Genomic DNA, 25,246 nt, shown 5'->3' with positions numbered 1-25,246 from the left:
TATCCACCATCATGCCTTTTAATGAATCTTCCCAATCTATCATAGCCAATTCATTCCTCTTACCTTTGTAATTTCCTTTATTTAGATTTAGGACCCGAGTTTCGGATTGGACTACTTCACTTTCCATCTTAATAAAGAATTCAATCATGCTATGATCACTCGTCCCCAAAGGACCCCGCACAACAAGACTGTTAATTAACCCCTTCTCATTACACAATACCCAATCTAGGATAGCCTGTTCCCCAGTAAGCTCCTCAACATACTGGTCTAAAAAAAATCTCGTACACAGCTGCCACCAATGTTTTCTGCCCCTTGGTGCGCCTTAGCTCCATCCAGACTGATTCTACATCTTGATTTTGAGCCAATATCCTTTCTCACTATTGCTCTGATTTCATCCTTTACTAACAACACCACACCACCCCCTCTTCCTTTTTGCCTGTCCTTCCTAAATATCGAATGTCTTTGGATATTCACTTCCCAGCCCTGGTCACCCTACAACCATGTCTCCATAATTGCAACTATATCGTATCCGTTTACATCTATTTGCGCTGCTGATTCATCTACCTTATTACAGATGTTTCTTGCATTCAGATACAAAGCTTTTAAATTTGTCTTTTTAACATTATTAGACATCTTAACATTATTTTGTACCATAGCCCTATTCGTCTTATTGCTATTTTTTCTTATCTGGACCCTATATGCTAGTGCACTCTTGTGTGTTTGTATGCTCTGTCCCTTCCTGACATCATCTGGTTATCCTTACCACAATCACTTTCCTGCATTGCTTCCTTTTCTTTTCTCTTTAGCATTCTAGATTACTCTCTACTGTGACCACCCCGCCCACCCCACCCCTTGCACATACTGACAGCGATTCAACCATGGCAGACAAATCAGCAAAACACATTGCACTACACTCACTGACACACTTCCCTTTCTCTTGCAGGCAAAGCTGGCTCATAACTGCAGAGAGCAACAGCAGACAAGAGGCAGCTAAGCGAGGGTTGAGAACCTAACCAGCCTGGAGGAATCAATGTTGCAAATAATTGGAGGGGCTGTGACAGAGTCTGTGGCAAGCAGAGAAGTGAAAAGCATCACTGTAGAGGAGGATATGCTCATATCGAATCCTTCTTGCTACATCCCCCTCATCACACAATCTCATAATTTAGAAGCTGCTGACAGTGTATGCATGGATATCTTGCTTTCCCCACCTCCCCTCACCACAGCCGACCACTGTGCCTTTCTGCTTTCAGAATCACAATTGAAACCTGGCCAGCATGTCCCTGAACATGAGGAAGAGACAGAGAAACATAGAAAATAGGTGCAGGAGTAGGCCATTCGGCCCTTCGAGCCTGCACTGCCATTCAATAAGATCATGGCTGATCATTCACCTCAGTACCCCTTTCCTGCTTTCTCTCCATACCCCTTGATCCCTTTAGCCGTAAAGGCCAGATCTAACTCCCTCTTGAATATATACAATGAACTGGCATCAACAACTCTCTGCGGCAGGGAATTCCACAGGTTAACAACTCTCTGAGTGAAGAAGTTTCTCCTGATCTCGGTCCTAAATGGCCTACCCCTTATCCTAAGACTGTGTCCCCTGATTCTGGACTTCCCCAACATCTGGAACATTTTTCCCGCATCAAACCTGTCCAGTCTTATCAGAATCTTATACGTTTCTATGAGATCCCCTCTCATCCTTCTAAACTCCAGTGTATAAAGGCCCAGTTGATCCAGTCTCTCCTCATATGTCAGTCCAGCCATCCCTGGAATCAGTCTGGTGAACCTTTGCTGCACTCCCTCAATAGCAAGAACGTCCTTCCTCAGATTAGGAGACCAAAACTGAACACAATATTCCAGGTGAGGTCTCACCAAGGCCCTGTACAAATGCAGTAAAACCTCCTTGCTCCTATACTCAAATCCCCTAGCTATGAAGGCCTATATACCATTTGCCTTCTTCACCGCCTGCTGTACCTGCATGCCAACTTTCAATGACTGATGAACCAGGACACCCAGGTCTCGTTGCACCTCCCCTTTTCCTAATCTGCCGCCATTCAGATAATATTCTGCCTTTGTGTTTTTGTCCCCAAAGTGGATAACCTCACATTTATCCACATTATACTGCATCTGCCATGCATTTGCCCACTCACCTAACCTGTCCAAGTCACTCTGCAGCCTCTTAGCATCCTCCTCACAGCTCACATCGCCACCCAGTTTAGTGTCATCTGAAAACTTGGAGATATTACACTTAATTCCTTTGTCTAAATCATTAATGTATATTGTAAAGAGCTGGGGTCCCAGCACTGAGCCCTGCGGCAGTCCCCTAGTCACTGCCTGCCATTCTGAAAAGGACCCGTTTATCCCGACTCTCTGCTTCCTGTCTGCCAACCAGTTCTCTATCCACGTCAGTATATTACCCCCAATCCCATGAGCTTTAATTTTGCACACCAATCTCTTGTGTGGGATCTTGTCAAAAGCCTTTTGAAATCCAAATACACCACATCCACTGGTTCTCCCTTGTCCACTCTGCTAGTTACATCCTCAAAAAATTCCAGAAGATTCGTCAAGCATGATTTCCCTTTCATAAATCCATGCTGACTTGGATCGAACCTGTCACTGCTTTCCAAATGCGCTGTTATTTCATCCTTAATGATTGATTCCAACATTTTCTCCACTATTGATGTCAGGCTGATGAGGAGAAGAAGGAGACACATCGGCATTGCATCTGACATTCACAGATATCAGCTCAGAAAATTGCACTGCACGCACTTTAGAGGGTAGTAGAGGCAGGATCTAATCATGGTGAGACACTGGGCACGAGTGGGCTGCAGCCAGGCCAGGGGAAAAGGGGAGCTCAGGTGGCAGCTACCCAGATGGCAAATCCGCGCATGAGTGCTGGTCCACAGGAGGCAGATGCGGTCCTTGATGGGGCGGCCTTCAGAGAAGTGTGATGGGCATGCACACAGAAAGGCTAGGTGCAAAGGCCTCTTGTCAGCATCAAGGAGCATGAAGAGGCTGGCTCCAACATTGCATGGGCTTTGTGCAGAGATTGCAGCCTATGATTTACAGGATGGAAATGATGGGAAACTCTATGAGAGATCTTGTGAACCAAAATATGCTGGTGGGTGTGATGGACAATGTTGCAGCTTCCATTGCAGCACAGACAGGTGACCCAACATCTCACTGCTGCAGTGGAAGTACAGACTGCTGCCATCATGGCTGGGTTGACGATTGTCGAAAGCACGGAATCACAGCAGGCCAGTAATCTGTCCTCCAACATATTACTAGGATTGCTGAGGCACCACCCCCATGGGAGTGGCAGTGGCTCCGTGGAGCACGAACCTGCTGTCCTCTCTCAGGATTACAGCATTCCTACTCCCACCATTGTCATTCCACCACTGCCCTTGCTGCTGCCCATCAGCCAGCCAGCCCAGACTGCTGCTGCCCATGCTGAGGTAATGCAGTCTACAGTTAGCCCTTCTAGGTCCCGAGTTGCTCAAATTCATCCTGCAAGACCATCTGTGGCCTCCCACACTGAAAGTCAGAAGCTTTCCACCAGCCATGCTGTAGCCAATGGGGTAGCACTGCGTAGGATCACTACAATTTGGGGAGGGCTAACAAGGCAAGGGAATATACAATAAATGATAGGATGCTGAGAAGTGTAGAGGAACACAGGGACCTTGCATTGCATGTTCACAAATCCCTGAAGGTAGGACAGGTAGATAACGTAGTTAAGCAGGTATATGGGATACTATCCTTTATTAGTTGATGCATAGAATATAAGTGCAGGGAGGTCATGCTTGAACTTATAAAGCATGACCAGAGCTAGAGTACCGTGTGCAGTTTTGGTCACCACATTACAGGAAAGATGTGTTTGCACTAGAGAGGGTACAGAGGAGATTTACAAGTATTTTGCCTGGACTGGAGAATTTTAGCTATGCGGAAAGATTGGATAGACTGCGGTTGTTTTCTTTGGAACAGAGGAGGCTGAGGGGAGCCCTGATTGAGGTGTATGTGAGGCCTAGATAGATTGGATAGGAAGGACCTATTTCACTTCGCAAAGGGGTCAACAACCAGGGGGCATAGATTTAAAGTAATTGGTAGGAGGTTTAGAGGAGTGGAATTTTTTTCACCCAGAGGTTGGCGGGGGTCTGGAACTCACTGCATGAAAGGATGGTAGAGGCAGAAATCCTCACCACATTTAAAAAGTACTTGGATGTGCACTTGAAGTGCCGTAACCTACAGGACTATGGACCAAGAACTGGAATGTGGGATTAGGCTGGATAGCTCTTTATCGGTCGGCATGGACACGATGGGCCGAAATGGCCTCCTTCTGTGTAGTAAATTTCTATGGTTCTGTAATTCAAAAGCCAAAGGCACACGAAAAACAGACACTAAAGGAATGCACAAGGGTGAAATAACTATATCAATTTTTCTTTAGTATGCTTTGTAGTTATTCTGGATTCGTTGACTTTCTCTATTGATTTGAATTTCATAAATTTATGAATTTTGTTATGAATGTGAGTTTAGTGCTGGCTCTCATTTCAGCTTTGTGTCCAGGAGAACATTGTGATGTTCTGTCACACAAGGATAGAATGATGGGGAGTGGTGAGCAAAGGGGACCTGGGGTTTCATTCACTGGAATCGGAGTCTGAAGAGATGCTCACAATCAGCCCTTCTGGAATGGACCTTTGCTGCCTACCTCCTCCTTTCCTCCTCCTCCTGCTCATCATCTTCCTCCTCCTACTCTTCCTCTTCCTCCTTCCTCGTCCTCCTCCTGAGCTGGTCCCAGAACCTGTGTTAGCAAGGACTGCCTATTCATGATGGCCAAGTTGTGCAGCATGCAGCAGACCATCCGGCAAGTACTGGAGGACTCCTCCCGAGTACTAAAGGCAGCAGAACCTTTGCTTGAACACCCCGATGGGCTGCTCAGTGATGTTCCTCGTGGCGGCATGGCTGTTATTAGTTGAGTGCTGGCCACGTGTGGTAGGCTTGCGGACGGGAGTCCTCAGCCAGGTGCAGAGCTGATAGCACTTGTCTCCGAGCAGCCACCCTCGGGTTTGACGTGGTGGATAGAAAATGACTGGCACACCGGAAAAAAGCGAATTGAATATATACTTAAAAAGGAAACATTTGCAGTGCTACCGACTTCCCAAAAATGGCGGCTACCGTGTGACTCGCCGGAAGCTGCGGAAATAGGGGAGTGAGACTAATTGGATAACTCTTTCAAAGTCCAAGCACATGCATGATGTGCCAAATGCCCTCCTTCCATGCTGTGTGATTCTATGATTAAATGAATGCAACAAAAGGTAGCCAAAAATAACAAAAAATGAGAGTTCTGAACTTTTTTTCAAGACGACAACATTTAAGGCAAAGCAAAATACAAAACATATAAGGCATGTTCTAAGTTTAACTCCCGTTCTGGGCTGAGTGAGCTGTTGTCAATGATGGTATAGTTGTCGTGCACAGAGAGAGAGGAGGAAAGGAGCACTATAACTGTTCTCAGGCTAGGTAAAGGTAAAGTAAGCCAAGGCTGCTCCTCCTGATCACTATAGAATGTAAAGTGGGCTTCGCTATGAGGTACAGAGTGAAAAGCCTTCAACTTTCACCAAGTAAATATGCGCGTTGAAGAATGACCGCTTGTTTGAGATACTCCGGGAATAAGAACATAAGAAATAGGAGTAGGCCATTTGACTCCTCGAGCCTGCTCCGCCATTTAATAAGATCATGGCTGATCTGATCTTGGGCTCAGCTCCACTTTCCTGCCCGCTCCCCATAACCCTTTATTCCCTTATTGCTCAAAAATATGTCTATCTCCGCCTTAAATATATTCAATGACCCAGCCTCCACAGCTCTCTGAGGCAGCAAACTCCAGTTTTACAACCTTCTGAGAGAAGAAATTTCTCCTCATCTCGGTTTTAAGTGGGTTGCTGCTTTTTCTGAGACTATGTCCCCTAGTTTTAGTTTCCCCTATGAGTGGAAATATCCTCTCTGCATCCACATTTTTGAGCCCCCTCATTATCTTATATGTTTTGATAACATCATCTCTCATTCTTCTGAACTCCAATATGTAGAGGCCCAACCTACTCAACCTATCTTCATAAGTCAACCCCCTCATCTCCGGAATCAACTTAGTGAACCTTCTCTGAACAGCCTCCAATGCAAGTATATCCTTCCTTAAATACAGAGACCAAAACTGTATGCAGTACTCTAGGTGTGGCTTCACCAATACCCTGTACAGTTCTAGCAGGACTTCTCTGCATTTATACTCTATCCCCCTTGCAATAAAGGCCAATATTCCATTTGCCTTCCTGATTACTTGCTGTACCTGCATACTCACTTTTTGTGTTTCATGCACAAGGACCCCCAGGTCCCTCTGTACTGCAGCACTTTTCAGTTTTTCTCCATTTAAATTATAATTTGCTTTTCTATTTTTTCTGCCAAAGTTGATAACCTCACATTTTCGCACATTGTATTCCATTAGTCAAATTTTTGCCCACTACTTAGCCTGTCTAAATCCCTTTGCAGATTTTGTGTGTCTTCCTCACAATTTGCTTTCCCACCCATTTTTGTATCATCTGGAGGGAGGAGATCATGCCAGGAGATCTCAGAGATGCAATGATTGTGACCATTTTTTAAAAAGGGGACAAGTCTGACTGCGGCAACTACAGGGGAATCTCCCTGCTATCAACCACTGGGAAAGTTGTCGCTAAAGTTCTCAACCGTCTTCTCCCTATGGAGCTCCTCCCGGAATCACAGTGCAGATTTTGTCCCCTACGGGGCACAATGGACATGATCTTTGCAGCGTGACAGCTGCAGGAAAATTGCAGGGAACAGCGCCAGCCCTTATACATGGCCTTTTTCGATCTTACAAAGGCCTTTGATACTGTCAACCGTGAGGGTCTATGGAGCGTTCCCCTCCAATTCGGATGCCCCCAAAAGTTTGTCAACATCCTTCGCCTGCTTCACAACAATATGCAGGCCATGATCCTTACCAATGGATCCATTGCAGACCCAATCCACGTCCAGACCTGGGTCAAACAGGCTGTGTCATCGCTCCAACCCTCTTCCCAATCTTCCTCGCCGCCATACTCCACCTCACAGTCAACAAGCTTCCCGCTGGAGTGGAACTAAACTACAGAACCAATGGGAAGCTGTTTAACCTACGCCGCCTCCAGGCCTGGTCCAAGATTACCCCAACCTCTGTCGTCGAGCTGCAGTACGCGGACGACGCCTGCGTCTGCGCACATTCTGAGGTTGAATTACAGGATATAGTCAATGTATTCACTGAGGCATATGAAAGCATGGGCCTTACGCTTAACATCCATAAGACAAAGGTCCTCCACCAGCCTGTCCCTGCCGCACAGCACTGACCTCCAATCATCAAGATTCACGGCGCGGCCCTCGACAACGTGGACCATTTCCCATATCTCGGGAGCCTCTTATCAACAAAGGCAGACATTGATGCAGAAATTCAACATCGCCTCCAGTGCGCCAGTGAATGCCTTCGGCCGTCTGAGGAAAAGAGTGTTTAAAGACCCGGCCCTCAAATCTATCACCAAGATCATGGTCTATAGGGCTGTAGTAATACCCACCCTCCTGTATGGATCAGAGGCATGGACGATGTATAGAAGGCACCTCAAGTCGCTGGAGATATATCACCAATGATGTCTCCGCAAGATCCTGCAAATCCCCTGGGAGTTCAGGCACACCAACATCAGTGTCTTCGTACAGGCTAACGTCCCCAGTATTGAAGCACTGACCACACTCGATCAGCTTCGCTGGGCAGACCACATAGTTCGCATGCCAGATACGAGACTCCCTAAGCAAATGCTTTATGCGGAGCTCCTTCATGGCAAATGAGCCAAAGGTGGGCAGCGGAACCGTTAGAAGGACACCTTCAATACCTCCCTGGTAAAGTGCGACATCACCACTGACACCTGGGAGACCCTGGCCGAAGACCGACCGAGGTGGAGAAAGTGCATCCGGGAGGGCGTTGAGCTCTTCGAGTCTCAACGCAAAGAGCGTGAAGAGGTCAAGCGCAGGCAGTGGAAGCACGCGGCAAACCTGCCCCACCCACCCCGTCCCTCGACGAATGTCTGTCCCACCTGTAACAGGGTCTGTGGCTCTCGTATTGGACTGTTCATCCACCAAAGAACTCACTTTGGGAGTGGAAGCAAGTATTCCTCGATTGAAAGGACTGCCTATGATGATGATGGTATCATCAGCAAACTTGGCTACATTACACTCGGTCTCTTCTTCCAAGTCATTAATATAGATCATAAATAGTTGAGACCCCAGTACTGATCCCTGCGGTACTCCACTAGTCACTGTTTGCCAACCAGAAAATGACCCGTTTATCCCGACTCTCTGTTTTCTGTTAGTTAACCAATCTCTATCCATGCTAATATATTACCCCCAATCCCGTGAACTTCTATCTTGTGCAGTAACCTTTTATGTGGCACCTTATCGAATGCCTTCTGGAAATCCAAATACACCACTTCCACTGGTTCCCCCTTATCCACCCTCCTCAAAGAGCTCCAGCAAATTTTCATAAAACCATGCTGACTCTGTTTGAATTATGCTTTTCCAAATGTCCTGCTACTGCTTCCTTAATAATGGACTCCAGCATTTTCCCAACGACATTATGTTAGGCTAACTGGTCTATAGTTTCCTGATTTCTATCTGCTTCCTTTTTTAAATAGGGGAGTTACATTTGCGATTTTCCAGGGAAATTTGGTAGATGACAATCAATGCATCCACTATCTCTGCAGCCACTTCTTTTAAGACCCTAGGATGTAAGCCATCAGGTCCAGGGACCTTTAGTCCCATTATTTTACTACTTCTTTAGTAATAGTGATTGTATTAAGTTCCTCCCTCCCTATAACCCCTTGATTATCTACTATTGGGATGTTTTTAGTGTCTTCTACCGTGAAGACCGATACAAAATATTTGTTCAACATCTCTGCCAAAAGTCACCCCTTTAAGAATCATTGTACCCAAGAAAATGATGAAACTTTATATACACTGCATTGTGCAAAACATTAATGGCAAGGCAAACACACCCACATTTAACAAAATGCTTATCTGGAAGGAAAAGCGAGCTGCAATCACACTGGGAGAGAAAGAAAAGCAAATTCAATAGTTCAGTTCTTTTCGACTCAGTTCTACAATTTACAATAGTTAAGAAGAAATATGTTAGGAGAGGAGGTAATTAGCAAATTAGTCAGACCGCACTTTGAATTTTGTGTCCAGTTCTGGTCGCCAAGAAACTAGAGAACCATTCAAGCACTGGAGGCTGTGCAGGGAAGAGCTACAAGGCTCATTCGCAACATCAAGGTCTGAGTAAGGAGAATAAACGGGAGAAAGAGAGGCTTTTCAGCCTAGAAAGGAGGCATCTGAGAGGCAATCTTATAGATATATGCAAGATTGTTAAGGCTATAGAAAAAGCTAACTTGGAATATTTAAATTAAAATGCGGGAATAGAACAAGGGGACACTCGTTTAAACTAGCGAAAGATAGTTTTAAGATAGCTATCATGAATTTCGTCAACACACAAAAAGTGATCATTGTGTGCAATAAACTTGTGAGTGGAGGCAAAAATCCTGAAATCATTTAAGAGACGACTAGATGTTACAATGGGGGTGGAGGGCATTAGGATCTTTCTAAATGGAGGAATCAAGATGGGCCAATTGCCCTTACTCAGAAATTAGTATCTTGTAAGTTTGTGAACTTTTTAGTAAAATCTAAATTAGGATCTGGATCTGAGAAATCAGGGCAAATACATTTGGAAAACAACCAGCCAAGATGAAATAATATGAATTTAAGGGCAAATCAACTTCCTGGAGTTTCACTTGACTTCTTTCGGAGTAAGGGAGGACTTTTGCAGAACTTTGCCAGAAGAGATAAATAAGTAGAGTAAGGCTCTGGCAAGGGTGATTTCACATGTTCCAGGCAAGAACTGTGTTTGATCGGCCAAATTACCATTTCTTGGTCCATGGTTTCATATGTTATAACATAATGGCCACAATTTTAATGGGGTGGCGCAGTTTTGCAATTGGGAAACCCAGAAGAGCGGGTTTTCCTCAGGTCCTGGTGCATTTAACGGCAGGATTTGATTCCCATTTTGGGCTTTGTTTCCTGGCCGCAACCAGACAGACTCAGAGGCTGGCAGACTATCGGGCGGATAGGCCTTCGAAAATGGCCACAGCCAAGGAGCAGAGTAGAGGGAAGGCGAGATAGAGGTCGGGACGGCATCGATGGGGGGGGTGGGAGACGGAGAGATCGGGCAATGGCGCCATCGATGGGGTGGCAGAGAGATCGTGAGAGATGGGAAGAAGAACGTGGAAGGAGCCAGGGAGATCACAGGAGGATAGGAGATGATCGTGGAAGGGAAGAGAGAGATCAGGAGTGAAGAGAAAAAGATCACTGGGGCCCCGTGGACGATATGAGGGCTGGGGGGAGATCGCGAGCCATGACATCAGGGAGGAGATCACGGGCCATGAAAGATATTGTGAGGGCATCGGATCGTGGTGGGGTATGGGAGCGAGAGATCCGATTGCTAGGGAGGTTAACAGGTTTGCTTGGAGTACCGGGGGGAAGCACTTCTGCTCCTCCTAGCCCACAAGTAGTGCTGGAAAAGCATTTACCTCAACTCTTCCATGTAGCAGCTCTTGCCCCCCTTCAGCTACCAGATTTCCCGCGGTTCGTTAATGCTGCAACAGAGAAATAATCTGAGGCACACAGCCTCTTTAAACTATTTAAATGAGCGACCAGCCTCCTGGGAGCGAGCTCGCGCCCCCGCACCCCCGCCACCCCGTCCCACCTATGTTAAAACCAAAAGTGGGGGGGTTCAGTGTGGGTTGGGTCCTGGTTTGAGATGTTTTACATATTTACTTTCCATCCTTTTTGATGGTTAAAATCACTCTCTTCCCCCCACCCCCCCCCACCCCACATATCTATCTTTTATACATGAGGGGGCGAAATTGCCTTTTTGCTTGGGGGAACAGAGCACTCCCGCCTCTCGTGAAATTGACCGGGAATTTGCGGAGGTTTCCTGCAGTTAGCGGCCCGGGCCGCCACGCAATTGACGATGATGTAGTCGCCCGAGCGCGGCGACCCCACACCGACCCTTTAGCGCCCCACAAGGGAAATTGCTCCGCGGACTACGAGGCTGGCGCGAGTGGATGACAACGCCAGCTTTGCGCTTCGCGAATCTGGTGGACACCAACTCTCTGGGTGCTCCTTAAAGGGAAGAGTGCCAGTGCCCCGGGCCGCCATATTTTTTTGTCTGCCGACTCTCGGGTCGGCTCAACAATGGCGGCCCTAGCATTTTTCGGGCTGCCATTATGCCTCTTGGGTGCCGGGCTACAGGCCCGGTTGCACGTTGCCCTGGTGGAGGCCATCGGAGACGTTGCAGAGTGTGCAGCGGTCATCCACTTTAATCGAAGGAGAGGGGCGTTGAAGCATGTCAGCACTACGCGGAGCATCTGTGTAGCGCTTCTTTCAGCGCCCAGTAGCGCCCGCAAAGGAAGAGGAGCGCGCGAGATTGTGCTCGGTTTCCTTTGAGGAGAGGTAAGGGTAAATCCACGGCTGGGCAGGATTCTGCGCCGGGCGCAGAATGTCCCAGCCCTAGGAGGTTACCACCCCCAATCGGGTCGCAGAGCAATTTAACCCCCATATATTTACTTATAATTAGACTTTTGCATCATAAGCAATAAAGAAAACTTACATCTCTCATGAGAACAGATGCATGATAAACTGGGTATAAAGATGGTGTGCTCACATTCGTTTTAAATTCATCAGATAATGGTTGCTGGGGAGGGAAAGAAAGAGAATTAAAATTATTTAATGCGAGAGACAATTTTAAGATGAGAAATGTACATGGTTACAACTGAAAACTATGAAAATATGAGTTTATATTGTTGCACTAATGCATATGTGGATAATTTGAGCCTGAATGTGATCTTTACTTATCGATATAAAGTAAATTTTCGGACTTAACACTTCCAACAGCAAGCCACACCCACTAAGATCGCATTTTACAAATTTAAAATAAGATGCCAGACAGAATCACAGATGAAAAACTTTTAAAAGAGATCAATAAACATATCTGGAAACTATTCAGTCCCATTCTCTTGCCCTTTCCCCATACTCTTTAAAATTATTTGGCAAATGTTTATCCTCTTCACGTTTAAAAGCTATTGCAAAATAGAGCTCCCTTTAGTGGACTACTGCTCCACCTAGTGAACTACTGTGGTAATGCAACTAATCATGTAAATACAATAAAGGCATCATGTGACACGGTCACATGACAAGTTCATGTGTTAGGAGCCATCATGTGTGTCTGTGACGTCATCAGGAAGATATCACATTTGGCGATCGAGGATAGTATTATCAAATTCCCTAGCTGCAATTTTTGTTCGTGGAAGGTTCAGTCTACTTTGAGAGGTTCTTTGTTTTGCAGAACAGCTAAAAAAATCAAAGGTAAATTACAAGCACGCTTGGCTGAACTGAAGAGTCCAGATGGCTGCGCCTATGGGAATAATAGGGCGCTTGGGTGAGTTGCATCACCACCGAGACGTTCGGAGCATGTGTGAAGCGGTGCTAATAGTATCGCTGAAGTCCCCAATGATGAAAACCGTAACTGGGTGGTGCTAGAAAGAAAACAAGCTATTTTCCTGACTGAAGCAGGCCCTGAGGTGTATGAAACCTAGAAAAAATGTGCTTGTTCCTGTTAAGCAAAAGGACATGCCACCGATGGAGATTACAGTCCTGAGCCCCAGGAAATTGCTGAAAATTATTGTTTTGGAAATCAAGGTCAGTTAAATGACGAGAGTATCAGTGAGTACATTATATCTTTAAAAAAGCTATTCATTCACTGTCACTTCGGAAACTTTCAGGACCGAGCATTGCGTGACCGCTTTGTTTGTGGGATCAACAGTGACACAATCAGAAGAAAGTTAGCAGACAACCGAGGTCAATCGCCTGCAGGTTAAAAGTAAAAGGCAGTTGGGCCCCAAGGCCTCAGCAACCGGCCAGGTTAATAGTAAATTGAAGTCGTGCTATTGGTGTCTGGGACAACACATTGCTCAAAGCTGTCCATATGTGAACGCAGAGTGTTTTTTCTGCAAGAAAATTGGGCATCTTGCAAAGGCATACCGACTGAAAAGTAAACCAATTTTCAATGCTAGAAGTAGCAATCACCAAAGACTACATAGTATTGAATAGAAGCAATAGGACGTAGAGGTTCTGGAGATACATGTCATCAGGAGCACAAGGATATCTAACAACGATTCGCAAAGTATCGTCATCCAAGCAGACATTGCAGGAACCAGGATACCCATGGAAATCGACACTGGTGCAGCCGCGAGCGTAGTACCAGAATTGCTATATCTTGACAAGTTGCATGATTTCCTGCTGGAAAAGTCGAAGATAGAGCTGCGAGGCTGCTCAGGAGAGCAAATCCCTGTGGTAGGACGTATCATCATAGGCAGTCCCTCGTATCGAGGATGACTTGCTTCCACGCCACAAAGGGATGAGTTCACAGGTGTTTCAATGAAGGACCTAATATTTCAGATCCCAAACTACATCCTGAAGGGTAGAAGATACCTGTGCATGCATTTTTTTTAACGTGGGGTGACCGTTGCACACCAGCCACCACACGGGTTTGACAGAGCTAGGTCTTTGTCCAGTGGCAAGGGTTACGGTGATACGTCCTATCAGAGGGACGTGATCGGGGCCCAGGAGAGACGCGAGTTCGGGGCCCAGGGGCAGCACGAGCCAGTCCACACTTCGATATGTGTGTGCACTAGGTCCGTGCAGCAGAGCAGGTCTCCAGTTGTCTTGGGTAATCCTTGCCACTGGACCAAGACCTAGCTCTGTCAAGCCCGTGTGGTGACTGGTGTGCAACGGTCACCCCACGTTTAAAAAAAAAATGCACACAGGCATCTTCTATCCTTCAGGATGTAGTTCGGGATCTGGAATATTAGGTCCTTCATTGAAACACCTGTGAACTCATCCCTTTTTGGCGTGGAAGCAAGTCATCCTTGATACGAGGGACTGCCTATGATGATACGTCCTACCACAGGGATTTGCTCTCCTGAGTAGCCTCGCAGCTCTATCTTCGACTTTTCCAGCAGGAAATCATGCAACTTGTGAAATACAAGGATCAGTTTCAGAGCTTGCCTCTCTTAATAGTGACAGGGGACAAGCCTGCCTTACTAAGTTCCAACGAAGGGTCATCGACCCGAAACGTTAACTCTGCTTTCTCTCCACAGATGCTGCTTGACTCGCTGAGATTTCCAGCATTTTCTGTTTTTATTCCGGATTCCAGCATCCGCAGTATTTTGCTTTTATATTTTCTAGGTAGAAATTGGTTAGGATCACTGAAGCTGAATTGGAATGAGATTTTTCGTGTAGAAACGAGATTTGCATCGAAAGAGGATGTCATCAAGCAATATCCGAAGATGTTCTGCAAAATAGGCAGTCTAATGCAAGACTTTTAGGCAAGTGTCACAGTACAGAAGGACGCTAGACCAGTTTACTGCAAGCCATGACCCGTCCCATACGCACTCAAGGACAATCTCAAAAGACTAGAATCTGAGAATATTTTCTGTAAGGTAGATATAAATAATTAGGCTACACCCATTCTTGTACCTAAGTCAGATGGTCAGTTAAGATTGTGTGGTGATTTAAAAAGTAATCGAAAACCAGGTTCTAGGGGGTAATCTACCCAATGCATTGACAAATGTAGAAGATTTGTTCACATTGCTGACAGGTGGCCAGTTCTTCTCAAAGTTAGATCTCATAAATGCCTACTTACAACTTGAACTAGATGAGGAGTTCAAGTCATGCTTGATTATAAATATTCATCTAGGCCTATATCAATTTAATAGGCTACCATTTGGATTGTCTTCTGCCCCCGCCATATTCCAAGAGGTGATGAACCAGATTTTGCAAGGCATTGAAGGGTTAGTATGTTATTAAGATGACATACTCATTTCAGCACCAAACTGGAAAATCTATAATAACTTGTTGAATGAAGTGCTCAAATGGCTAGAGAAGCACAGAGTATGAGTGACTGCTTGCAACTGTGAGTTATTTCAATGCTCAATGGGGTACTTCGGTCACAGAGTAAACAAAGATGGTTTACACTCAACCAAGGGAAAGCTGGATGCAATCAGAAATGCACCCACTCCCATTGAACTTAGATCATTTTGAGGTCTTTTGAATTATTATGGGAAGTTCCTACCATATTTGGCTACAGTATTACATCCACTGAATGAGCTGTTGAAAAAATAGGTCCAATGGAAGTGGTCAAAAGAATGCGACGCAGCATTCAAGGAATATAAAAGCCTGTTGGTAGAGAGCACCACGTTAGTTCACTATGACATATCTAAGGAGATCAAGCTAGCATGCAATGCTTCTCCGTATGGAGTTGGGGCAATGATCTCTCATGTACTACATCATTGGGATGAGAGACGAATTGCCTTTGCTTCACGCACTCTCAGTGCCAGTGAGGCGTGAGTCCGGGGATCAGCAGAGGCCTATAAAGGCCGCGAGAGTCAGCGGGAGTTCGTGGTCGCTGAGGCGTGAGTCCGGGGATCAGCAGAGGCCTATAAAGGCCGCGAGAGTCAGCGGGAGTTCGTGGTCGCTGAGGCGTGAGTCCGGGGAGCGTCTGAAGCCTATAAAGGCCGCAAGAGGCAGCAGGAGTTGGTGGTCGCTGAGGCATGAGTCCGGGGATCGGCAGAGGCCTATAAAGGCCTCGAGAGGCAACGGGAGTTGGTGGTTGCTGAGGCATGAGTCCAGGGATCGGCAGAGGCCTATAAAGCCCGCGAGAGGCAGCGGGAGTTCGTGGTCGCTGAGTCGTGAGTCCGGGGAGCGTCCGAGGCCTATAAAGGCCGCAAGAGGCAGCGGGAGTTCGTGGTCGCTGAGGCGTGGGTCCGGGGATCGGCAGAGGCCTATAAAGGCCGCGAGAGGCAGCGGGAGTTCGTGGTCGCTGAGGCGTGAGTCCGGGGAGCGTCCGAGGCCGATAAAGGCCGCGAGAGGCAGCGGAAGTTCATGGTCGCTGAGGTGTGAGTCCGGGGATCAGCAGAGGCTTATAAAGGCCGACCGGTGCAGCTACAGGGTGAAGACAAAAAAGAAGTAGAAAGAAATAGAAAGGTGATGTCACAGCCAAGGGGTAAGTGATTGGCTGGTGATTGGTCAGTAGTTTTTCTTTTTTCTCTTCTATATCAGTGAGTAACTTTTAACATTGTTATTGCCAATTTAAGTGTATCTAAGAGTTAAGTCAAGGCAGGAGAGCTCGGACACGTGTTATGCTCCTCTTGTACTATGTGGGAAACCAGGGACGCCTCCAGTGTCTCCGACGACTACGTGTGCGGGAAGTGTATCCACCTCCAGCTCCTGACGGACCGTGTTGCGGAATTGCAACTGAAGGTGGATTTACTCTGGAGCATCCACGATACTGAGAATGACGTGAACAGCACGTTTAGTGAGTTGGTCTTACTGCAGGTAAAGGCTCCACAGCCAGATAGGGAATGGAAGACCAACAGGAAGAGCAGTGCAAGGAATGTAGTGCAGGGATCCCCTGCAGTCATTCCCCTGCAAAACAGATACACTGCTTTGAGTACTGTTGAGGGGGATGACTCATAACGGGGGAGCAGCAGCAGCCAAGTTCATGGCACCGTGGCTGGCTCTGCTGCACAGGAGGGCAGGAAAAAGAGTGGGAGAGCGATAGTGATAGGGGATTCAACTGTAAGCGGCCGCAACCAAGACTCCAGGATGGTATGTTGCCTTCCTGGTGCAAGGGTCAAGGATGTCTCGGAGCGGGTGCAGGACATTCTGAAAAGGGAGGGTGAACAGCCAGTTGTCGTGGTGCATATAGGTACCAACGACATAGGTAAAAAATGGGATGAGGTCCTACGCGGCGAATTTAGGGAGCTAGGAGCTAAATTAAAAATTAGGACCTCAAAAGTAGCAATCTCAAGATTGCTACCAATGCCACGTGCTACTCAGAGTAGGAATCGCAGGATAGCTTAGATGAATACATGGCTTGAGGAGTGGTGCACAAGGGAGGGATTCAAATTCCTGGAACATTGGAACGGTTCTGGAGGAGGTGGGACCAGTACAAACCGGACGGTCTGCACTTGGGCAGGACCGGAACCAATGTCCTAGGGGGAGTGTTTGCTAGTGCTGTTGGGAGGAGTTAAACTAATATGGCAGGAGGAATGGAATCTATGCAGGGAGACAAGAGGGAAATAAAAAGGAGGCAGAAGCAAAATATAGAAAGGAAAATAGTAAAAGTGGAGGGCAGAGAAACCCAAGGCAAAAAACAAAAAGGGCCACATTACAGCAAAATTCTAAAGGGGCAAAGTGTGTTAAAAAAACAAGCCTGAAGGCTCTGTGCCTCAATGCAAGGAGTATTCGAAATAAGTGGATGAATTAACTGCGCAGATAGCAGTTAACGGATACGATGTGATTGGCATCACGGAGACATGGCTCCAGGGGGACCAAGGCTGGGAACTCAACAACCAAGAGTATTCAGCATTTAGGAAGGATAGACAGAGGAAAAGGAGGTGGGGTGGAGTTGGTGGTTAAAGATGAAATCAATGCAATTGTAAGGAAGGACATTAGCCTGGATGATGTGGAATCGGTATGGGTGGATCTGCGGAATACCAAATGGCTGAAAACGCTAGTGGGTGTTGTGTATAGACCACCACATAGTAATAGTGAGGTTGGGGACAGCATCAAGCAAGAAATAAGGGATGTGTGCAATAAAGGTACAGCAGTAATCATGGACGACTTTAATATACACATTGATTGGGCTAACCTAACTGATAGCAATGCGGTGGAGGAGGATTTCCTGGAGTGTATTCGGGATGGTTTTCTAGACCAATATGTTGAGGAACCAACCAGGGAGCTGGCCATCCTAGACTGGGTATTGTGTAATGAGAAGGGACTAATTAGCAATCTTGTTGTGCGAGGCCCCTTGGGGAAAAGTGACCATAATGTGGTAGAATTCCTTATTAAGATGGAGAGTGACAAAGTTAACTAGGGTCCTGAACTTAAGGAAAGATAACTTCGACGGGATGAGGTGTGAATTGGCAAAAATAGACTGGCAAACGATGCTCAAAGAGTTGATGGTGGATAAGCAATGGCAAACATTTAAAGATCACATGGATAAACTTCAGCAAATGTACATCCCTGTCTGGAGTAAAAATAAAACTGGGAAGGTGGCTCAACCATGCCTAACAAAGGAAATTAAGGATAGTGTTAAAGCCAAGGAAGAGGCATATACATTGGCTAGAAAAAGCAACACACCTGAGGACTGGGAGAAATTTAGAATTCAACAGAGGAGGACTAAGGGTTTAATTAAGAGGGGGAAAATAGAGTACGAGCGGAAGCTTGCAGGGAATATAAAAACTGACTGCAAAAGCTTCTATAAATATGTGAAGAGAAAAAGATTAGTAAAGACAAACGTAGGTCCCTTGCAGTCGGATTCAGGTGAAATTATAATGGGGAACAAAGAAGGAAGATACAAATAACTGTCCGAAGGTACTAGGGGACAGTGGGTCTAATGAGAAAGAGGAACTGAAGGATATCCTTATTAGGCGGGAAATTGTGTTCGGGAAATTGATGGAATTGAAGGCCGATAAATCCCCGGGGCCTGATAGTCTGCATCCCAGAGTGCTCAAGAAAGTAGCCCTAGAAATAGTGGATACATTGATGATCATTTTCCAACAGTCTATCGACTTTGGATCAGTTTCCATGGACTGGAGGATAGCTAATGTAACACCACTTTTTAAAAAAGGAGGGAGAGAGAAAATGGGTAATTATAGACCGGTTAGCCTGCCATCAGTACTGGGGAAAATGTTGGAATCGATCATGAAGGATGAAATAACAGCGTATTTGGAAAGCAGTGACAGGATCGGATCAAGTCAGCATGGATTTATGAAAGGGAAATCATGCTTGACGAATCTTCTGGAATTTTTTGAGGATGTAACTAGCAGAGTGGACAAGGGAGATCCAGTGGATGTGGTGTATTTGGACTTTCCGAAGGCTTTTGACAAGGTACCACACAAGAGATTGGTGTGCAAAATTAAAGCACATGGTATTGGGGGTAATGTACTGACGTGGAGAGAGAACTGGTTGGCAGACAGGAAGCAGAGAGTCGGGATAAACGGGTCCTTTTCAGAATGGTAGGCAGTGACTAGTGGAGTGCCGCAGGGCTCAGTGTTGGGACCCCAGCTCTTTACAATATACATTAACGATTTGGATGAAGGAATAGAGTGTAATATTTCCAAGTTTGCGGATGGCATTAAACTGGGTGGCGGTGTGAGCTGTGAGGAGGACGCTCAGAGGCTGCAGGGTGACTTGGACAGGTTAGGTGAGTGGGCAAATGCATGCCAGATGCAGTATAATGTGGATAAATGTGAGGTTATCCATTTTGGGGGCAAAAACACGAAGGCAGAATTTTATCTGAATGGTGACAGACTAGGAAAAGGGGAGGTGCAACGAGGCCTGGGTGTCATGGTTCATCAGTCACTGAAAGTGGGCAGGCAGGTACAGCAGGCGGTGAAGAAGGCAAATGGTATGTTGACCTTCATAGCTAGGGGATTTGAATATAGAAGCAGGGAGGTCTTACTGCAGTTGTACAGGGCCTTAGTGAGGCCTCACCTGGAATATTGTGTTCAGTTTTGGTCTCCTAGTCTGAAGGAGGACGTTCTTGCTATTGAGGGAGTGCAGCGAAGGTTCACCAGACTGATTCCCAGGATGGCTGGGCTGTCATATGAGGAGAGACTGGATCAACTGGAGTTCAGAAGGATGAGAGAAGATCTCATATAAACATTCTGACAGGACTGGACAGGTTAGATGCGGGAAGAATGTTCCCGATGCTGGATAAGTCCAGAACCAGAGGACATAGTCTTAGGATAAGGGGTAGGCCATTTAGGACAGAGATGAAGAGAAACTTCTTTACTCAGAGAGTTGTTAACCTGTGGAATTCCCTGCCGCAGAGAGTTGTTGATGCCAGTTCACTGAATATATTCAAGAAGGAGTTAGATATGGCTCTTACAGTTAAGGGGATCAAGGGGTATGGAGAGAAAGCAGGAAAGAGTACTGAAGGAATGATCAGCCATGATCTTATTGAATGGCGGTGCAGGCTCGAAGGGCAGAATGGCCTACTCCTGCACCTATTTTTCTATGTTTCTATGTGAGCGTAATTATGTATAGATTGAAAGAGAAGCTTTGGCATTAATTTTTGGTGTCAAGAAGTTCCACAAATATTTGTATGGTTGTAAGTTTACCATCGTTACTGACCATAAGTCCCTGACAGCAATCCTCCATCCAAGTCCCCAATTCAAACCTTGGCTACAGCCCGAATGCAGAGATGATTTTGTCAGTATATACATATGCCATTGATAACAGATGATCAGCTGATCACAGTAATGCTGATGCTATGTCTAGGTTGCCATCCTCATCACAAATTACAACCAATCGGGAAGAAATGTTCTATTTTTCATACATTGATAAACAGCCAGTCACAGCTGAAGAGATTGGTAGAGCAACCAAGCGTAGCCCAGTTATGTCAAAGATGCATGACTACATAGCAAATGGCTGGCCAAACCAGATATCACAGAAAGAAATTCATCCATACTTCGTTCGTAGGAATGAATTATCAGTGTATAAAGATTGTATCATGAGGGGTGCAAGAGTAGTTATTCCAAATAAGTTCGGGTCCACATTGTTCGGAGATCTTCATGACCAGCACCTGGGAATGTGCTTGACCAAGTGTTTTGCACGCAGCTACTTATGGTGGCCACTATCTTAAATAGTGAGGTTACAATTGCTACCTTTCAATCCATGTGAACCATTCTAGTCTTGGGGGGGGGGGAGGGGGTTAAAATTCCCTGCATAGAGCATAAAAACAAGGAATTTATACGAAACCTTTAGAAATCACTGGTTAGGCCTTAGTTAGAATATTGTGTTTAATTCTGGACACCACAGGCCTTGGAGAGGGATCAAAAGAGATTTACTAGAATGGTACCTGGGATAAAGGACTTCAGTTATGTAGAGAGACTAGAGAAGCTGGGGTTGTACTCATTAGAGAAGAGAAGGTTAAGAGAAGTTTTAATAGAGGTATTCAAAATCATGAAGGGTTTTGATCGAGTAAATAAAGAGAAACAATTCCAGGGGCAGAATGGTCGGTAGCCAGAGAACACATTTAAGGTAATTGACAAAAGAATCAGGGAGGTGATGAGGAGAATCTTTTTTAAGCATGATCTGGAATGCACTGCCTGAAAGGGTGATGGAAGCAGATTCAATAATGGGGCAGAATTTCTGACGTCCCGGGCCCGTACGACGTTTCTACGGACCCGGGAAGGCATCGGAAAAGCAGATCATCCGCAGGTCAGGAGCGAGGACATTTGTACGTGGAACTTTGGGTTATCTAGCCATATCTGGCACGGCAAATGTCCTCAGAACTCTTGCGTCTGAAAAGGCAGGCGCATAAGAGTTTAAAAACATAGAAAAAACATGATTAAAATTAAAATTTTAAAAATACATTTATGTTAAAACCCTGCCCACTCAGATAATGTTATTTTAAACCCAAACCCTAACTTTTTTTAAAAATCAGCAATTTTTTTTTCTTTTAAAAACGTGTAACATTTTTAATTTCTATTAGTTTATTGTGGGAGGTGTTTTTTTTAAAAGTTTTATGTATTTTTGGTTAGTTTTGGGGGTTTTCTCATTCATTGGATTACAAAACTCCTATTACAATTAATGAGTAAATACTTACCTGTGATTGGATGTCCAAGCACACGTGACTCCTGCGGACGTCCTGACGTGCACGCGCTGCGCGTCGCAGGGAGAGGAGGCTTGTGGATCGGGAGTTCCAGCGGGTGAAGCAGCTTCAGGTAAGTGCGCATTTTATTTCTATTCTTTATTGATTTTCCCGTGGGAAGTCCTCTTCAGAATTTCTGCCCCAATAACTTTCCTGATCTATAGAGCTCAGCTATTCACTGGTATCATTAACACCTGGTCAGTTATTTCAAAATTTCTACTATTGACTAATGCTAAAGTGGCTATTTTTTAAAGGCTTAGCACATAAGAACACAGGAAAAAGGAACAGGAGTAGGCCAATGAGCACCTTGAGCCTGTTCTGCCATTTAACGAGATCATAGCTGATCTGAAACCGAACTCCATATTCGTCATTGCACCAACACTTTTCTCGATCTTCCTTGCTGCAATGCTCCATCTCACTCTCAACAAGCTCCCCGCTGAAGTGGAACTAAACTATAGAACCAATGGGAAACTGTTCAACCTTTGCTGCCTCCAAGCTAGAACTACAGTACCTGGATGTGCTTGGGTCTGCGCATACTCAGCAGCTGAATTACAAGCCATCGTTAACACCTTCACTGAGGTGTACGAAAGTATAGACCTTATGCCAAACATCTGTAAGACAAAGGTCCTCCACCAACCTGACCCTGCCACGCAGTGCTGCCCCCCGGTCATCAAAATCCATGGCGTGACCTTGGACAAAGTGGACCATTTTCCATACCTCAGGAGCCTACTATCAGCAAGGGCAGACATCGATGACGAGTTCCAACACCGCCTGCAGTGTGCCAGTGCAGCCTTCCGTCGCATGAGGAAGAGAGTGTTTGAAGGCCAGGTCCTCAAATCTGGCACCAAGCAGTAGGGCAGTAGTGATACCCACCATCCTATATGGCTCAGAGACATGGACCATATGCAGCAGATTTCTCAAAGCGCTGGAGAAGTACCACGAACACTGCCTCCACAAGTTTCTGCAAATCCACTCGGAGGATAGACGCACTAACGTCAGTGTTTGGTGGTCATTTTCCAACATTCCATGGGCTCTGGATCAGTTCCTACGGATTGGAGGGTAGCTAATGTAACCCCACTTTTTAAAAAAGGAGGGAGAGAGAAAACAGGGATTTATAGACCGGTTAGCCTGACATCGGTGGTGGGGAAAATGCTGGAATCAATTATTAAAGATGTAATAGCAGCATATCTGGAAAGCAGTGACAGGATCGGTCCAAGTCAACGTGGATTTATGAAAGGGAAATCATGCTTGACAAATCTTCTAGAGTTTTTTGAGGATGTAACTAGTAGAGTGGATAAGGGGGAACCAGTGGGGATGTGGTGTATTTGGACTTTCAAAAGGCTTTTGACAAGGTCCCACACAAGAGATTAGTATGCAAAATTAAGGCACATGGTATTGGGGGTAATGTATTGACGTAGGTAGAGTACTGGTTGGCAGACAGGAAGCAAAGAATGGGAATAATGGGTCATTTTCAGAATGGCAGACAGTGACTAGTGGGGTGCGCAGGGTTCAGTGCTGGGACCCCAGCTATTTACAATATACATTAATGATTTAGATGAAGGAATTGAATGTATAATCTCCAAGTTTGCAGATGACACTAAGCTGGGTGGTGGTGTGAGCTGCGAGGATGATGCTAAGAGGCTGCAGGGTGACTTGGACAGGTTAGTTGAATGGGCAAATGCATGGCAGATGCAGTATAATGTGAATAAATGTGAGGTTATCCACTTTGGTGGCAAAAACAGGAAGGCAGATCATCATCTGAAAGGTGACAGATTAGTAAAAGGGAAGGTGCAAAGAGACCTGGGTGTCATGGTACATCAGTCATTGAAGGTAGGCATTCAGGTACAGGAGGCAGTAAAGAAAGCAAATGGCATGCTGGCCTTCATAGCGAGGGGATTTGAGTATAGGAACAGGGAGGTCTTACTGCAGTTGTACAGGGCCTTGGTGAGACCACACCTTGAGTATTGTGTGCAGTTTTGGTCTCCTAATCTGAGGAAGGACGTTCTTGCTATTGAGGGAGTGCAGCGAAGGTTCACCAAACTGATTCCCGGGATGGCAGGACTGATATATGAGGAAAGACTGGATCGGCTAGGCTTATACTCACTGGAATTTAGAAGAATTTATTCAGTGGAGTTTAGAAGGATGAGAGGAGATCTCATAGAAACATATAAAATTCTGACATGACTGGACAGGTTAGATGCAGGTAGAATGTTCCCGATATTGGGGAAGTCAATAATCAGGGGTCACAGACTAAAGATAAGGGGTAAGCCATATAGGACCGAGATGAGGAGAAACTTTTTCACCCAGAGAGTTGTGAGCCTGTGGAATTCTCTGCCACAGAAAGTTGGTGAGTCCAGTTCGTTGGACATATTCAAAAGGGAGTTAGATGTGGCCTTTATGGCTAAAGGGATCAGGGGGTATGGAGAGAAGGCAGGGGTGGGGTACTGAGGTTGCCATAATTATAATGAATGGCTGTGCAGGCTCGAAGGGCCGAATGGCCTGCTCCTGCACCTATTTTCTATGTTTCTATGTTTTCTATGTTCTCGCTCAGGCCAACAACCCAGCATCAAAGCACTGACCACGCTCGACCAGCTACGTTGGGCGGGCCACATCATCCGCATGCCCGACACGAGACTCCCTAAGCAAGTGCTCTACTCGGAACTCCTACATGGCGAGCGAGCCCCAGGTGGGCAGAGGAAATGTTCCAAGGACACCCTCAAAGCCTCCTTGATAAAGTGCAACTTCCCCACCGGCACCTGAGAATCCCTGGCCCAAGACCACCCAAAATGGAGGAAGAGCATCCGGGAGGGGGCTGAGCACCTCGAGTTTCATCGCCGAGAGCATGCAGAAATCAAGCGCAGACAGCGGAAGGAGCGTGCGGCAAACCAGGCTCCCCACCCACCCTTTTCTTCAACCACCGTCTTCCCTACCTGTGACAGAGACTGTAATTCCCGCATTAGACTGTACAGCCACCTGAGAACTCACTTTTAGAGTGGAAGCAAGTCTTACATGGTTCCGAGGGACTGCCTATGTTGATGACAGGAATATAGGAACAGGAGTAGGCACTGAGCCCCTCGAGTCTGTTCTGCCATTTAATGAGATCATGGCTGATCGACAACCTAACACCCTCTTGGCCCATATCCCTTAATACCTTTGGTTAACAAAAATCTATCAATCTCAGATTTAAAATTAACAATTGATCTACATCAATTGCCATTTGCGGAAGAGAGTGCCAAACTTCTACCACCCTTTGTGTGTCGAAGTGTTTCCTAATTTCACCCCTGAAAGATTTGGCTCCATTTTTTAGACTTTGTCCCCTAGTCCTAGACTCCTCAACCAGCAGAAATAGTTTCTCTTTATCTATCCCTTAATATCTTGAAAATTTCGATCAGATCACCCCATAAC

The 25,246-nt window shown here is 45.9% G+C and overlaps 1 protein-coding gene across 6 annotated transcripts in view; it reads right to left on the bottom strand.

The window, feature by feature from the left end:
* Nucleotides 1-25,246, bottom strand: part of LOC139250576 (uncharacterized) — a 336,890-nt gene that overhangs the window by 107,195 nt on the left and 204,449 nt on the right. For all 6 annotated transcript variants that reach the window (XM_070872975.1, XM_070872969.1, XM_070872972.1 and 3 more), the window contains one exon: nucleotides 11,729-11,812. In XM_070872975.1, the coding sequence (XP_070729076.1) occupies nucleotides 11,729-11,812 (84 nt within the window). The remainder of the gene's footprint in view (nucleotides 1-11,728; nucleotides 11,813-25,246) is intronic.

The sequence above is a fragment of the Pristiophorus japonicus genome, unplaced genomic scaffold (assembly GCF_044704955.1).
Source record: "Pristiophorus japonicus isolate sPriJap1 unplaced genomic scaffold, sPriJap1.hap1 HAP1_SCAFFOLD_393, whole genome shotgun sequence".
In the NCBI taxonomy this organism is placed as follows: Eukaryota; Metazoa; Chordata; class Chondrichthyes; family Pristiophoridae; genus Pristiophorus; species Pristiophorus japonicus.
This window is presented reverse-complemented; position numbering and strand designations above follow the sequence as displayed.